Source organism: Microcebus murinus, chromosome 9 (assembly GCF_040939455.1).
Source record: "Microcebus murinus isolate Inina chromosome 9, M.murinus_Inina_mat1.0, whole genome shotgun sequence".
Lineage (NCBI taxonomy): Eukaryota > Metazoa > Chordata > Mammalia > Primates > Cheirogaleidae > Microcebus > Microcebus murinus.
In genome coordinates this window covers 46,405,807-46,423,579 of record NC_134112.1, presented here as the reverse complement: position 1 = coordinate 46,423,579, position 17,773 = coordinate 46,405,807, and the positions used below count along the sequence as shown (strand labels likewise).

The 17,773-nt window shown below is 35.3% G+C and overlaps 1 protein-coding gene and 1 pseudogene across 4 annotated transcripts in view; both read right to left on the bottom strand.

The window, feature by feature from the left end:
- CDK6 (cyclin dependent kinase 6) overlaps positions 1-17,773 on the bottom strand; it is a 209,150-nt gene that overhangs the window by 150,565 nt on the left and 40,812 nt on the right. For all 4 annotated transcript variants that reach the window (XM_012779637.2, XM_076006439.1, XM_076006437.1 and 1 more), the window contains exon 3: positions 5,663-5,798. In XM_012779637.2, the coding sequence (XP_012635091.1) occupies positions 5,663-5,798 (136 nt within the window). The remainder of the gene's footprint in view (positions 1-5,662; positions 5,799-17,773) is intronic.
- Positions 9,280-9,432, bottom strand: LOC142873085 (uncharacterized; annotated as a pseudogene).

The following is a 17,773-nucleotide window of genomic DNA, read 5'->3' as shown; positions in this document are numbered from 1 at the left end:
TTACTAAAAGTTTTCACTTTGAATGAAAGATACTAGAAGGTACAACATGCATGTTTCTGACTGAGGAAGAGGGGAAAACAGAAATTACTAGCAAGTGAATGCAAGATTACATTAAAGATTTCATTGCTCTCTAAATTTTAGATCTGGGTTTAAGAATTTGGGAGTATAAATTACCACAGTCGTTACAGCTCATTCACCGTACACTTACCCCTAAATTAGGAATAAACTCAGTATTGACTCACTATCATTCCAATCATCTCTCCTATTCCCCTCAGTGGTCAATTGCTGGCATTACTTTGATTTAACCCTCTGTCTCTTCTCAGACTGGCTGTTTAACTTTTGCTTAGCAAAATATCTGATGTTTCTTTAAAACAAAAGAACAACCCAAAACTCTTGAGTATGTGCAGGGAGGCGGGTGTGGAAGGTTGTGGTTTATGTGGAGAAAACATTTCTTCTGAGTCAAAAGCTATATTCAAATCTGATTTTCCACAGAATATACCAGGTCCACATTCCTGGTAAGCTTGGATGCCTGTTTTATAAAACTAGAATGCCTCTAAACACAATAGTTAACACACTATAAATGATCAACTTTTTATAAGGCACCGTAAGGGTCTAGAGAATGTGCATAAGTCAATTAGGTAAAACATTACAATAACCAATCCTATAAAATGCTACGTTAATGTAGGAGGACAGTGGAACTATCAATGAAAGAATCTTGGGACTCCAGCTGGAGAGAGCCTGAAGCCAGAGATTGAAGAGGAAGAGGTTGCTGGGGGTGGGTACTGACAGTGGTGGTGGTGGTGGGGGGCACTGGAGGCAAAAGATAAAGGCAACACAAGGTGTTAAGCACCAGGAAGAAAACAAACTGTCTGGGAATCCATGTTGACAAGCTAAAAGCCTTGAGAGATCTGACCGTACTGTCAGGAGTGAACTATTTTAAGTCAAATTGCTGTAAGTTGAGGCCCATCCTACAGTAAAGGTCATTGGCATGACTGATCTTTGGCATGTCATTGGCAAATTGCTATAAGTTGAGGCCCATCCTACAGTAAAAGTCATTGGCCTGACTGATCTTTGAGGTCCTTTACACCAGAACTAGTGTTATTACAACATTCCATTTTGCTTATTAAAAGGGATTTTACTGAACAGTCCTCTCAGGTGTCTTTCACATATGCACTTTCTTTTAAAATTATTTCCTGTTACTGTGAAAAGTGGTTTGCATCCACACCAGGAGAGATGTGTGTGTGTTTGTGTGTGTGTGTGTGTGTGTGTGTTTTTAAAAACATGGTCTATTCAATTAGTCCAGCCATGACATTAGATGGAAAAAAATTTCCTTCCAGGACCTTTATCATTATTGTGGAGTATTTGTTCTTTGAATTTCTTGCCTTGTTTTTGGGATCACCTTATTATGCAACATCTGCTCTGAATTTCAAATGTGATAAACAGAGTATGAGTGTCGGTGGCAGATGGCTAATGACCAGCAGCGACAGGGCATTCAAGCCTGCCTTGTTTTCTGGGAAGCGATATTTTCATGTTAATTTGCTCTGTGTCCTGCAAAGATGAGACCAATCACCTGCTCATAATTCAGGCAAAGTGGAGACCACCAGGAGCCAAGAGGGGCCATGGCTTGATTCTTCTAGGAGTGAGAGGAGAACGGGATCTGGGAGACTTTCCTCATGTGCAATACAGGGACCAGTCAGTCACTTTGCATTATGTCAAATCAAGAAAGATGAATCAGCCCTGGGCATCTCATACTGACATCAGAGCCACTGTTTACTGCAAGCAGATACTATTCATGAAAACAGATATTTCCCAGAGGCAGAAAACAGGTGCTATTAAGAGTGTGTGTCAGTCTCTGAAGTCTGGGTTTTGTAAAATAAACCTAATAGTACAATTTATCTCTTATTGAAAATATCACAACCAACAGAAATCTCTAAGAAACATTCAACGGACGATAAAGTGAAATCTAATTCACAGAGAAAATGACCTGCACAGACACATAAACCTTGAGGTTTTCTGGCCCTCTCAACCTCTATAGAATTTATCATAAATGATTCATTTATCATAAGGATACATACATAAATATAATTTTTATTCCAGATTGAATCATCAAAGAGGCCATATGGTCTTGAGCTAAAAGAACTCTGTCCTATTTTAGAGGCTGTTCATCTTCTGAGTGACCTCTCAGTGCCTCAAACTTGTGAAATTATATTGCCAATTTCAGGAAACATGTTTACATGCACAGAATGTTCACAGAATGATACTAGGTTCTTAAAGAGTTTATAAGATAGTTGAGAAGCCAGCACCTATCCTAGGAAAGATAATGCAGTATACAGGAAGCCTAAATATCAAATGAATGGTTCAGTAAAAGAGGGCATTACATTTTGAAAGTCTGTACAGGAGAATATTTTACATATGAGTCTCTCTCCATATAGTAATATATCCTGCTATAATATATATAGTTCTTTTTCTGGGTAGAAGTTACAAATGACTATAGAAAATGGTAAGGAAATTTGTTTATGGTTCTTTCTGACCCTCTCTCATAGTATGGCAGATAAATGTTATGTAAGAAAAAATAAAAATCTGAGAGCTGTTTTTTTGTTATAAAGCTCCTATAACTGGAAGGTGTTATATAAGCACAAATATTCTAAATTTATTATGAACCTTAAAAGAAAAAAATAATACAATCATTAAGGTATTAATTACTGCCTCACAAGTTTAAGTGTGGAAGTTCAAGAAGACAATATTAAATCTTAAATGATCCAAAAAAATTCAATAAAGATGGCACTGAACTCTTCCACGAATAAATACATCCAAAGATAATAATCTGAATTAGAAAGAGGAAAGCAAAATATGACAATGATAAGCCTATGAGGCAAAATTAGAATATTTGTTGACTTCACAGTACAGCAGTCAACATGCTCCTTTATGCAAATATCACTGTCAACCAAGAACGGATGTACCTTAAGGACATCAAGAAAAGAGATTAAAGAATATGACGAAAACCTCAAGATGAAGTATAAGATGTATATGTTTATTGTTTATTTATTTTTTTGAATAAGTTGTATTTAACAATGTTGGAAAGAACCACGTATGATTTTATTTTATTCTCATGAGCTTCTCAATGACAATTTTCAGTTTAGGGCTATAATCTTAACCTACTTTATTAAAGTCTGACATGAGCTCCATGAATAATGACAAGGTTTGCCCAGTGAGTTCACCCAACTATCAACCTTTACAAACACTTTTGCCTTCAGGTGTGGTTTAACGTCTTTTTTATTTTTTGAAAACAAACAGTACTTAAATGCATTTGAAAAACTGTTATGTGATATAAGCAAGTTAGGGAAATAAGCCCATCATGTGCTCTTTTCTAACAAACATGCTAATGAAACGATGGACAAAAAGATTTTACCACTAAAATATCTAGTAAGACACCATGAAGCACCCCAGTTTTATCCAAGTACTGCACACCTAATGTAATTTATGTCTTGAATGTACACTAGAATATCCTGAATGTCAGTGGTCCTTTAACAGGTAAACAGTGCCACAGAAAACATCAGGCAGAACAGTGGGTAGAGGAAAATCCCCTCAGCCTAGATGATCTCATGTGAGGTCTTATCTTGATTTTCTATTTTATATCTACTCATGTTAAAATATTTCGCATTTTTATAATTAGTTTGACAACATGTCATGTTCCAATATGTGCAAGACAATGTCGATACTAATATCTATGATTTGGGTCCTTTGAAAAATATTTTAGAAAATATTTTGGTATCATAATGCAAAGAATCAGTAATAGATCATGCTTATTTATAAACAAATGGTTTTTTACTTGAAAACACCCCCTAAACTACTGAAATAACCATCAAGAATGGGTACCACATGCTTCTGTGTGCATTTGGTCTCTTCTCTTACACACTAAGGTCCTTGAGAATAGGTTCATGTCTAATTCAGTTTTGTGCCCCCAAAGTGCCAAGCACAAGACCTTCCCTGAACAGAGTATTCAATAATTTGTACAAATAGAGTCAGAAAAACTCTTATTACAACAAAGCATTCTATATAAAGAATCCATTTCTGTGTTCCCAACAGGTGTTCATAATAACAATATTTGCTTGATCTAGTTATTGTGACTTCCCATAAATGTGTATAAATCATTGTGTATGACCCTGTGTCAAGGCACATGGATGAATGAATAGGTAAGGCATATGTAAATAACCACAATTAAAGGTAGAAACATGATAAAGAGGTAGAAATACGTAGAACAGTGTAACAAGGCAAATCAGATTTGCCTTACACATCCAGCTGTAAGAGTTGATCCAGCTTGGAAAACGTAGGCAGATAGTTACTGGTGAAGGGAAGCAAAAGAAAGGGCATGAGAAAGAGGACCACCAAGACTAGAAAACAGGTGTATGAAAAAGAACTATGTTATGCTTTGCATGCTGAACATGGGGTTTTTGACAAACTCATAAAGAAAAGAACTGAAGCCACAGAACTGGAATAGAATGCCAGAGGAAAGAGAGGTGCAGAGACAGAAGAGGGTCAAGAAGAGGTAAGTAGGCATACCTGCACTAGGAAGCCTAACTGTCCTCAAAACTGCTCAGGAAGAAATGGGACTACTACTGCTGAGTACCATATTTTTATGAAAGCCAGATGGGAAAAAATATACCCCAAATTAGTGTAAAACCAAAGGAATAAATCATTCAATATGTCAAATTCTAAATGTACCAGTATCTGAGAATGTTATCAAGCTATCACTAAGAGACATTTCTTACTCTGTTAAGAAGATAAATTACTTTCAGCTATTAACTTCTATCTAGAATGACACTGAAGTTTGGTAACTCATTTCTAAACAATGCTATCAATGATATCATTGATTTCAATGATAAGGTTAGGAAGTCTATTTAATTAAGCTATATAATTCACATAGATAAAAAGGTCTTCATGAAGACCTGTGCATAATGTGCACAAATATAAAAGATCTACTGGGAAGTTCAGTTAAGCAGAATGCAAGCAAAACCAACGAAACTTTATCAGCAGTTTTTCCCATTAGACTTAAAGGAAGAAAGAACTTCTAGTCAATATACTGCATCTAGTTTGCTGACCTCTAAGGGCACAAAACATACCTTAATCATCTTTGAATACCAAGAGTTTGGCCTTGTACCTGGTACTTAGGCCTCCTACAAAGGTGTTATAAATTAGAAAAATGGAGAAAGAAGGATCTATAACTGCTATGTCAGATTTAGATAGCACAGGCTGTCCTGGAGTCAGTATACAATTATAACATACAATGTGCTCATGAATGATTTTCAAATTATGTCCCTCATAGACAATGAAGATCAGAAAAAGACTGGGCTATACTTCCTAAACTATACTTTCTAAGGTTAGGCCAAGATAATGTACAAATACATACTTTTCAATAATTTTAATATGCATTAGAACCAAAGAGTTTTTTCACTTAGCTCTAAAATTAATGAACTAGAACATTCCACTTAGTTGATGAACTAGAATATACCTCATTCTCTGCACATTTTATTTAGTTGATTTTTAAACTACATACTGAGTTCTAAAAGCTCCAATTCTGATGTTTTCCTAAGAAAAGAATGCCATTGTTTAACATACTATAATAGTGGACTGCCTGGCTAGGCAGAAAGATGATTCGCAATACCTTTATGGTTTCAGTGGGCACTCCAGGCTCTGGAACTTTATCCAAGTAAGTGGTCAAGTCTTGATCAACATGTTCAAAGACTAATGTTAGTTTGGTTTCTCGGTCTGTTCGTGACACTGTGCACACATCAAACAACCTAGAAGAAAAAAGAAAGAGATTAAGTAGGTAGCAATAAGCAAGGAAGTAACCTGTATGTCTTACATGTATTCCTCAATTTGATCTCATAATAGGAAAAAAAAAGGCTGATGTTGACCATTCCATGTGATCATATGTAAAGACACCTAATGGGATCTGATACTTTAATATCAATATGATATTAAATATAAATATAATATCAATATGAGTGTACTTGGTTAATGGTGAGAACACCCACAGTAACAAAGAGAAAACAACATGAATGGAGCACAAGAATGATTGGAGAGTGTCCTTACTTAAGACCTTAGGGTAGAAGTTGCCAATGGAGATAATTTCAAAATCTTGCAGTCTAGGCAAAATGTTTCTTCTTAGCTCACAGTTTGAGGATTATTAGAGACAGATTTAGCATTCTTTGGAGATACTGAACACTGCAATGAAGATTTTCCTGAAATTTAAGGTGTCACGACCATGCTTGTGAAAACAAGTATGATGGAATATGGAAAAATTTAGTTTATTTCTAAGAGAGCCTTTTCATCCTTGGAAAGAGCATAAATTCTTAATTAGTTTTAAAATTCCAAATACCATGTTAACCAACACTGTGAAAATCGAACACTTCTTTTTTGGGGGAAAAGCCTGCATTGGTAAACTATATTGCCCTTAAATGATGAAAAGACAGGTTAACAAATGTTACAATTAAGTCTGGATGGGTGAAATCTAGTTTATTCCATAATATCTTAAAATTAAGTCAAAATTTAAGTTTTAAAAACAAAGCCTTCAGGAGTCAAAAGAATTTGTGAGCCAAAGGACAAAATTTCCTTCAGTTTCAACCATAGCACACTATCTGGCACAACAGATTATCAACAAATGTTTGAAGAATTAAACAAACTAGTCATAAATAAGCCGTAAGTAAATTTCTTGACAAGAATGTAACATAAATTAAGCAAAGGCAAATTAAAAAATGCTAATGTTATTCATATATATATATATATATTCTTATTTTCCTTTTTTTTAAGAGACAGGATCTCACTCTGTCACCCAGGCTGGGGTGCAGTGGTGTAATCATAGCTCACTGCAACCTCAAACTTCTGGGCCCAAGCGATCCTCCTGCCTCAGCCTCCCGAACATATCTGGGACTACAGGCGCATGCCACCACATCTGGCTAATTTTTACATTTTTCTGTAGAGATGGGGTCTCGCTGTGTTGCCCAGATTGCTCTTGAACTCCTAACCTCAAACAAACTGCCACTTCCACCTCCCGAGTCTCTAGGATTATAGGCATGTACCACTGTACCTGGTCTATTTTCATTAATTAAAAAAAAAAAAAAAACTGAATAAACACCCTCTTCAAAGAAACTATAAATGTGCATACAACCCTATTACTAAAACACAGAGTTGACTCTTAAAATCCAGTGTATATATTACCTCTGTTAAATTTTTATTGCCTAGCTGCTTCACCATGTCACCCTACTACATTTCTGGCCTTTATGGGCCTCACATTTGGTACTTCTCTGTGAATCTAACCTAAACTTTAAAAGAAACTAAAAAAACACTCTAATTAAGTTAAATCTAGTGGGGGCAAACCGAACACTAACAACTACACATACTTCACAGCTAGATCCAAACTTCTTTTTAATTATGGGCATTTTAGGGTGAGTTCTACAAGTCGATTAAAAATCAACTAAAATCAACAGAATTTTTTCTCCCATTTATCTACTTCCAAATGTTCTCGATTTCTGAGTTTTAATATCTAATTTCAAACTTCATATTTTCTCCTAATGTGATTTATTCTAGAAAATTATTCTGATAAAGTAAAGACACCTATTTTAATACATTTATTAACGATAGTGCCATAAATCATATAAGTCCCACACTATAAAAAATATGATTGCTATCATGCATGGATTTAACACTTGGGCAGTTTATCGAAACAGCTCTTTCAACTTGGTAACTCTAAGTAACTACCACCTATGTATAGGCTCCTTTGAGCCATCTTATTTCTATTAAATCCACATTCTTAGACAACTTCATTTTTTTCTTCCTTTTGAAGAAGAAAAAGGAGTTCCACAATCGCCAACCTTTTTATATCTATTGCTTCTATTTTTGTAACAAAATAAAACAGCAATGAATCAAAAATGGCATGTACTAAAATCAAATACAAACACAGGAACTGGGTCATATGCTCATTTCAGTTGTGCTTCTTTACTTTAAATATGTTTCCTATTATAATTAATGCATTTAATGAAAAAAATATTGTTTATCACTGCCTGGAGTCAACAATGATTTTAGTAACTCCGGTTTTTATTGCATTTATAGTTTATAACGTATATAAGACATTTCAGTAATTTCCAAAAGAAAAGAAAATTCTACCAGGGACATAACTGGAGAATACAGTAATCCTAAAACACTGCTGAACCAAAAAGTCACCTGCTCCCTAAACCGTTGTCTTAGAAGTTACCTAATAGCCCTAGCAGCATGCTCTATTGCTTCATCTCCCTGAAACCGTTTTCAAGCACTCTTTACATGACACAATTCAGGAACATCTAGCCCACCCAAGTTGTTTTCCGCAAAGTTCTGCCACTCTTTTCAAAATGTTAAGACTCACTGATGCCACCTGCCGCAAGGGGACTCCACGCTTACCTCTCAAAGGATGCTCAAGATACAAAAGGTGAGCTCACTGAAGCCACTGCTAATAACTGTCCAAACTCACAAACCTTGACGAAAAGGCACTCATTTTGATTGGCAATTTTTAAAAAGTGGAATTTTAAAGAGACCCGTGTGACAGTACACACAGTAGAACATTTTTGTATGAATTTTAATGTATATATTTGCAAATTCTTCAAAAAGAATGGCCTTAGGTACAAGTGGCTCTTCCAGGTTCAGGGAGATAATCCTTGTTTTTTATTTTCAAGGTGCCATTATTAACTTCATTTGGGAGGTGGAGTGTGTTAGAGCCTCCTTAGAAATTCACAAGTGACATCAAAAGAAGTAAAAGTCCTAAGAGTGCCTGTCGATGCTCTCTACCTTTTGGTCCCAATGCTGGCTCCACCAATGTCCTAGAGATTTAGTACTCCAAAGAAGACATTTAGGGAAATACTGCTCTTCACTAAAATATGAAATTTTGTCTAATTTAAATTTTCTCTAATGTTTAGTAAAATTACTGTAGTAAAAATTAACTGTGATATTAGTCATAATGGGCAAGAAATGCATTTTGAATAAACAGTTATAAATATTGATGTTAGAAATTTTACAATTTTAGAATATAATATTTATGATGCTTTTTCATCTATAATGACTCCCTCTGAAATTACTCCAAATCAAGTAATAGTCACTTTGGTGAGCAATAAAAAGAAGACGGATTATTTTAATATAAAAAATAAGTTTCACATAATGCAACTGAGCTAAACAAGAACTAAAATCCCTGGTATTGGCTGGAGGTTAACAATCTGTAATATATTTATTTAGCTATTTCATTATCTTATTTTTTAAAAAATCTTTTTTTACCACAAATTATGTAGTCAACTAAGTTTCCCACATTTGGGGAAATCGTGGGGGTCAGTACATTCGGAGCAAATGGAAAAGCCTCACCCTGGGAAAACCACTTTTGTGATCATGGTATCTCCCTTGCCAGGTAGGTATTGTAATATATTTATACAAATCAATGAGGAATGTGGCTGAGCTGCCTAGAACCCCTACACTTGCAAAACAAAAGAGCCAAACAGGTCTGAACATTTGAATGTAAACACTGGAAAATAACTTCAACTGCATGATTCCTTATGTTGACTAATATTTTAAGACTTTCTAAAAAATTTTTTTTGGCTAGATATTCAGTAAACTGACAAAAACACCATTTCAATGACTGCAGTTCCATAAGAAAAATGTAGTCGCACTGTGTTGAATATGAATACTGTATCTCAGATGACTTTTAGAAGAAAAGAACATTTTCAATATATATTCATTAGAGCTTAGCCAAGTGAGTGTTCAAAAAGTAGAAGTGAAAAGTGGTTATCAGCAGTTACTAAGGCTAGGAATTCAGTTTAGCTGTGCAAAAACACAACCCAAAAAAGGCAGATAGGTCGTTATCATTTCACAATTAAGTCAGCCAAGCTCCTAACTATCCCATAAAGTAAGTTCTCTTGCTGTCTCTATTGTCCTGACCCTCCAGCTGCAGGGCAGAGAACAGGCTTTGCAGTCCAGCACAGCACTCAACTTTCCAGCTGTCCTAGTGATGTAATTATCTCATAAGAAAATATCTCTGTGAATTAACTCTGCATCCTACCCATTGTAATTCTTAATGACTGCTTCCTGTTCATGTTCTCAATTTAACTTGCTATTCTGGATCTAATGCATAGGCAAGTTGCCCTCATCTAATGGATGGGATTACATCCAATAGGTTTGGGATTTCCAAAGATTACAATTTACAAAGGTCTCCCAAACAACATGCTTTGTAAACACAGCCCTGCCTTTCTATTGTGGTTATAATAAAAGGGAAATCTGTATTATTTGCTGTGATTAAACTTTGACTTGTCACAGGAAGTTCTATGAGGATTTTTTTCCTGCCACTATTTTCCCCTCATACTCTTCAATGTTTGGACATCAAATAGTTCAAGAGCAGAGACTTCTGACACAGCTGCCTAAGGGCCACGGCAAAATTTATTTGAACCACGGCTGGTATTTGGAATCGAGAATTTTTAAAATTATCTAACCTCCTTCTCTAATAGTCCATGAAGTACACCAAATTTATGTTCACACATCTTACTAGCCCTACGCTAATGGATACTGGCTAGGGTATTTTCTTTTTGTTCATTACATACAGACTGTGTATGTACTTATTTTCAACCAATATCAAATGGTATAGCTCCAGAAGTATTTGACACCAACAATAAACATTTTGTTATTTTGTTATAGCAGGAAGCTGCTAACAATTTCAGGAGCAACATAAACGTTAACCAGAACCACCATGTGCAGGCACTATAATCAGTTTTAGAGTTTCCAACAGATATGAAGGTATAACAAGTATTATCTTTAAGAGCTTTCCGGTTGTGGGTGAGTAGACTTACATGTAAAACTGCAAGTAATGATATATGGCTATCTATTAGTACCAAATAAATTCTATAAACACTACGTACAACTTTATGTATCACATCAGAGTAAATTCATTCTACATCCTATTACAGTAGAACACAGGTGGTGGTCTCTGCCTTTCCAGAATCCATTTACTTCTCCTGGAAACCGTACCCTTATTTTATGTTGAGGAACCACTCCTGTCCACATTCAGGCAATATGGTTTTGGGGGCAAGGGCCCAAGGATGACATTTGACTGACCCTGAACAGGGTGACAATGATTGATTCAGGGATGGGACCTGACTGTGAGAATCAGTCCCAGGAATTTTGCTAGAACTTCTGAGAGAGTAAAGCTTTATAGTGGGATTACCCAACTGGCAAAGTATAAACCTGCAGCTGCTGATGGCTGTCTTTGCCACCACTTTAGTGAATCTACATGGAATGCAGCCAACACAGAAGAGGGCCAGGGCAGAGGGATGGTAGGCAAGAGATTCTGGATGACATTGTAGAAGTGCTTGGACCCACTTGTGCCTGACCTGCTCCCTGGATTTATTAGTTATGTGAGCCGGTAAAGTCTCTTTTTTGCTTACCCAGCTCAAGTTGGGTTTTTATTACTTGCAACAAAAAATTGTCCTGAGACATCTATAAATATTTTGAAGTGACTTCAAAACATCAATATCTGATCTCAAATACATCTTACATAGGAGACAAAATGAGTTTAATTCAAGCACATAAGCTTAAGAGTGTTCTCTAAGTGACTGTACCAGTTCTCTGACTTGGCTGGGAGCACGTTCACCTTAAATGGCTTCTCCATTCGCATGTCCACGGGGCAAAAATAATTGACAGCAGCAGACTAGATTAATTCCTCTCTCCCAGGGAGCCAGGCAGCTTCCTCCCACACCCTATTTGAGGTTCCTGGTCCGACTATAGAGATATTTTATGAAGAAAAAGCAGAGAAAGGAAGGAAGAAGATGATACACAGACAAACTCATAACAAACAGGAATATGGACCCTAGAACAAGCGAGGATTCAATGGGCAAGAGGAAGTGAGGAGAGAAAGAGAAGTACTTAAAAATAACACAAAGATACAGAGGGCAATTAATTTAAAGGTTGAATCCAATGCGCAGAGGCATGTTCTTCTGAACCCCTCAGTTAGACAACCCCCTTCCAACTAGTTATTGCTGAAAAGTGGAAAAACACAGGAATGTCGAACCAACAATATCCCTAAGGCACAGAAACCCCTTGTATTTGTACTGTTAAGTTTATGGCTGCCATATCTGACATGGGATATAAAGTCAACATCTTTTACTTACTATTACTAAATCATTTTATTCTTACAGCCTTAAAGAGAGTGTTCATAATACAGTTTCATAGTTCATCTTCTGAATCTCATCTCTAGAGGTGCTATTAATCTAGTTTCAGCTTCTGTGTACAAACACCTGGCACTGTGGCTCTCTGAATTAGTATCTTCTGAATCTGTTAGCCAAAAAAATGTTTTACAGATGAAATGGGAAACCCCCAAACTGGGCAAATTCACAAGATGCTATTTGCACTATAGTAAATATTGAAAATAGAGCAAACAGTAAAACTTGTGTATATGGAAACACACTCCAACCACAAAATCAGCAACACAACTGGTATACCATGAGGTAGGCCCAAAATTAGTTATGCAGGATGGCTTGATGGGTATATGGGATGCCTATATATTGCTCTGTTCATATTCAAGAAGAATTCCTGAACTGGACATTAAATAACAGAATTTAAACTTCCATAGTCCTACAGCAAGCACTAGAGGCACTCTTACATTATCAAACACAATTCTTCAAACTGCTAATGTATTTTATCCGAATGAAAGGCAGAGAGAAGAATGAAATGGTAGCATTACTCAGTTATGCTAACTATATACTATTATGGGGAAAAGGAAAATAATTATTTTAAAGCTAAAACAAAGAATAAAACTCATAAACATAATTGTTGTCTTACAGTATAGGAAAAGAATAGTATTTGCAGGGACAAAATATTTGATAAATAAACCGTGAGTCACCATGTAGACCATTATCTTTTCAAAGACAAGAAAAAGAAGACACAAACAGCTAAGCAATGATGAGTTAATATTTTGCTAAGAGTCCAGTTCCAATACAAAATAGTTTCTGAAATTTAAAAAGAACATAAAGCCAATTCCACAAAATGAAGGAAACTGCCAATTGAGAAAATTAGGGATTAGGTAGAATATAGAACAATTCCTCAACCCCAGCTATAGCTGAGGAATGGGAGATTATTCCTTTACCTCTTACCGAGGTCCCTACCTAGGCATCATGAACTTTTAGCTTTTTCCTTAAACAACAGTTAACAGTTAACTTCGACCAGCCACTTCATAAACACAGATGTGTTGGTTAGAATATGGGCCTAACAAAAGTGAATGGATTAAGAGACCAAAAAATCTGTGGTATTTGGTGAGAGGGTAGGGTGGAGGGACCACAAAGTCCCAAGCCCTACTGGCAGGTCAGAGATTACAAATTAGCAAACTAAAGATAGCCTTCAACTGGAAGTGCCTCTTGGTACTTTTGCTTACTCTCTTCTTTTAATTCTCTGTGGCACTTAGAGCAGTGTCTGACACACAGAAAGTGTTCAATAAATGTTTACTAAACAAATGAAATTTTTCAAAATTGTAACTTAGGGAAAAGTCAGAAGCAAAGTAAAAGACAGGATCCTCTGAGATGTCATTAGGAAAGCATGGCTCTCTGAGTTAGCCAAATTTTATGAATGATGTTAAATAAAGACATAAACACTAATATATTTTATTTATTAGTTAATACTTATTAGTTTGCTTCTATATATTTTGACTTTTTTAATCCTCATGACAACACTATATGGTATTCATTTTAGAGATGAAGAAATAGACATATGTACACAAATGTTCACTGTAGCATCAATCATAATAGCCCAAAAGCAGAAATAACCCAAATGTCCATCAACTGAGGAATGAGTAAACAAAGTGTAGTATATCTATACTTGGTACTAAAGAGAAATGAAGTACAGGTACATGCTATGATGTGGATAAGCCTTGAAAAGATTATGCTAAGTGAAAGAAGCCAATCACAAAAGGCTACATATTGCATAATTTCATTTATATGAAATGTCCAGAACAGGTAGATCCTAAGAGACAAAGTAGATTAGTGGTTGCTTAAGACTGGGGGCAGAAGGGGAGGGTGGAGGAATGGGAACTCACTGATAACGGGCCCTGGGTTTTCTTTGAGGGAGATGAAAACGTTCCAAATTTAGATCATAGTGATGGTTGCAAAACTCAGTAAATATACTGAACTGTGCACTTATATGGGTATATTTCACAGTATGTAAGTTATATCTCAAGAAAGTGGTTTAAAAGCAAAAACAGAAAAGAAACAGTGGTAGAGAGGTTTAATACTTAAGGCACAGGGGGCAGTAAGTGGTGGAGATGGGACTGGAAATATGAAATCTGTCTGGCACCAGAATCTGATCTCCTAACCACTCGATTATTCTGCCTCTGTACACAGTACACCGCGAGAGGCTGCAGCAAAGCCGGGGCTAGGGCTGCAGAGACTCTCTGTCGTGGAAGAGACACAGTGTTGACAGGCCCTGTGGGAATGCCAATCCCAAACAGTCTGTGGTCAGTTTAGAGATCCCAATATATACTTTATGTGCGGGACTGAAAAAAAAAAAGTTCAGAAAATTCACAGAAAAAAATTTAAAAAGCTTAAGATGGTTGACCTCCTAAATCCTCTTGTGTTCTTCCCTTGATTAGTTAGAAAAATGACACACTTCAATTCACCCAACAGAGCTTGAAAAAGAGACTCTGATCTCAAAGATCTATGAGTTAAGTGATATTTTTAAAAGCAAAGTGAACAGCTCTGGCTTGAGTCACATAGAGTGCGGAACATTCTGGACAACTTTCAACATTCAGTTCCCTCTCCATTTCTGACCGGTAAAAGCCCTGCTCTCTGGCTTTGGGCCTCTCTTGAGGAAAAACGACTAAGCAGCCAAAAGTAGGCCGCCGTCTGTGAAGAAGACTGTCTGCAGGTCTTAGAAGAAACCAACCAAGCTTTACCTATACCCAGAGCCAAGAGTCTTTCATAATCACATCCTCACTAGGTGAGCAAATTTATCCCAGCAATAATTTACTCAGGTACTCATGATTAGGTTCTTATCTAACAAAACAACCACTGAAATTAGTTCCTTTTAAGGAAATAAAAATGACCATAAACATGAGAAAATCTTAAACCTTAGTAGTAACTTAAACAGAATCGAAAACATAAGTGATATACTAGTTAAGCCCTTCAAATTGCACAAACAAACAAACAAACTTGTTTAATGATAAAGCCACAGAGCATTTGTGAGAGTTTGTGGAAATGGGCCCACACCCCTGTGGGAATATAAATTGGTAAAAACTCTTCTGGAGAGTAATATGGCCATATCTATGTACCTATCTGTACATATTTACATACATATACATGTGATACAGATCTATAGTTACTGAACATGTAAAGGCATTCATAATATAAAAGGAAAATACAAATTCCAAAAGAGCATGTACAGTATGATTCCACATATGTAAACAAAATGGTTAGCTCTGGGTGATAAGATTATAGAATTGTTGTTTTCTGCTATTTGCTTATCTGAACCTTCTACAATGAGAACCTATTAATATTTAATAAGAAAAATCACTATTTTTAAAACAAGAATTATAAAATCTTCTTTTCTCATTCACGTTTTCTTCCTTCTACTATTCATATACTTTTCTTAAATCTGCTCCTCTGAGTTATTAAGAAAAATCCTAATCATCAATCCTAAAAAGGTAATTCTGAAAATTAAATACATAAACATTGTAAATTCTTAATTTTGTTCTAGGAGAAAGAAGTAATATGCATGCATTACTGTCTCGCTGAAGGCATGTAACAATATGGAAAGACTACATAAAAAGAATATGCAAAAAATGAAATTATTTTTCTGATAACTGATTAAAAGGTTAAAGTTAAAGAATTACCAAGAAACAAAAGAGAAACCATGATAGCTTACAAAGTCTTCAAATTACTCTAATTTTCATTATACAAGCAAAAGAAAAATCTTGCATAGTAAAATTACAAAATTGTATAAGATGGGGAACTTTAGAGATGATCTAGTTCTGTGCAGTTTTACAGATGAAGAAACGCAGGCTAAGAAAGAGCAGAATGGTAAAGCTAAATGAAGGAATAAGTCCCCTAGGTCTCATGGATAAGAATTCAGTGCCCATTCTAATACAACAAGAATATAAGCAATCAAAATAATTAAAGCATGCTCAAAAAAGAGTCCTTATAAAAACTAACATCTAACATCTTATATCTTTATAAATTGGATCTGTTCCAGAAAAATTTCCAGGAATTATTGTGTTAAGAATGGAAAAAAATTCTATAAACATATTTTAAGAACACCGGTGGAAAATTAGGAAATAGAACACAAATGGAAAAGTTAACATAACTGGTATCTCTAACAATTGCTAAACTTAAAGATCTATTAATAAAATTGATTTTTTTTGTTTAGGTGGAAAAACTTGTAAAAATCAAATTATGATTTGCTATATCTTATAAGTCAATTTACCTTCTAGGAATACTTCAAATAATAAGGTAAATACTTCATGGTGTAACAGTAATTAAAAACTAAGAGAGTTTTTAGAGAGACAAGAGAGATAAAAACTTTGTAAATGTAGCTGCAACTATTTCTTCCAAGGCACATTTTTTCTTTTGCAAAGAACCACAAGAACACCTCATACTGGGAATCTATTAGGCAACTGAGTATTCCACATAAGTGAATATTTTAGATACCTGATACTTACTCATCTTAATCCCCCAAATTATTTTTAAAAATTAAATTTTTAATGTAATTCTTGGTAGTATGTATTTGAACATTTTCTTGACTTTTTAAGCACAATATACTGATTATGTTCTACTGATAAATGATTCATGATCATTATTATTATCATTAAATTATAATCATTTAATTCAGTGCCATTATTATCATCATTTGACTGCTTATTAAGTACCTGCAGATGAAACCAAAAGGTGCACAATGAGACACATTATAATCAAACTGTTAAAGCCAAAGGCAAAGAGAGGACTGAAAGAAGGAAAAAAGAATCAACACATCACACACCAGGGATCTGCAATAAGATTAACAGCTAACTTCTCATCAGAAATCATGGAGGGCAGGAGGCAATGGGATGCCAATTTTAGAGTGTTGGAAGAAAAAAATCTGTTAACCAAGAATTCTCTATCTGGCAAAACTATCCTTCAAAAATAAAGGGAAAATTAACATATTCCTAGATAAATAAAAGCTGAGGGAGTTCACTGCCAGCAGACCTGCCTTAAAGGAAATGCTAGCAGGAGTCTTTCAGGCTGAAATAAAAGGACACTAGACAGTAAACTCAGAGTCACATGAAGAAATAAAGAACATTGGCAAAGACACCTAACTACAAAGGTAAATATAAAAGCCAATATTACTATATTTTGGTTTGTAACTCTTGTTTTCCTATATGATTTAAAAGACAAATGCATAATTTGTCATAATTTATAAATAATTATAAATCTACGTTAATGACCACAAAATGTATAAAGATGTAATTTGCCACAAAACAGCATAAAGGGAAGAGATGGAGCTGTATAGAAAAAAAGTTTTTATATACTATTAAAGCTATGTTAGTATTAATTCACCCTAGATTGTTCTAAATTTAAGATGTTAATTGTAATCTCTGGGGTAACCACTGAAATTCTTTCTTTTGAAACTCTCTTCATATCTTGAGGAATATTTTCTTGAATATCCTCTTGAATTTACCACTTAAGAGCCCCTAGAGTAAGCTTGGGACTATACCAGAGACTTAATATATGCAAACTCACTGAATCCTTTCATA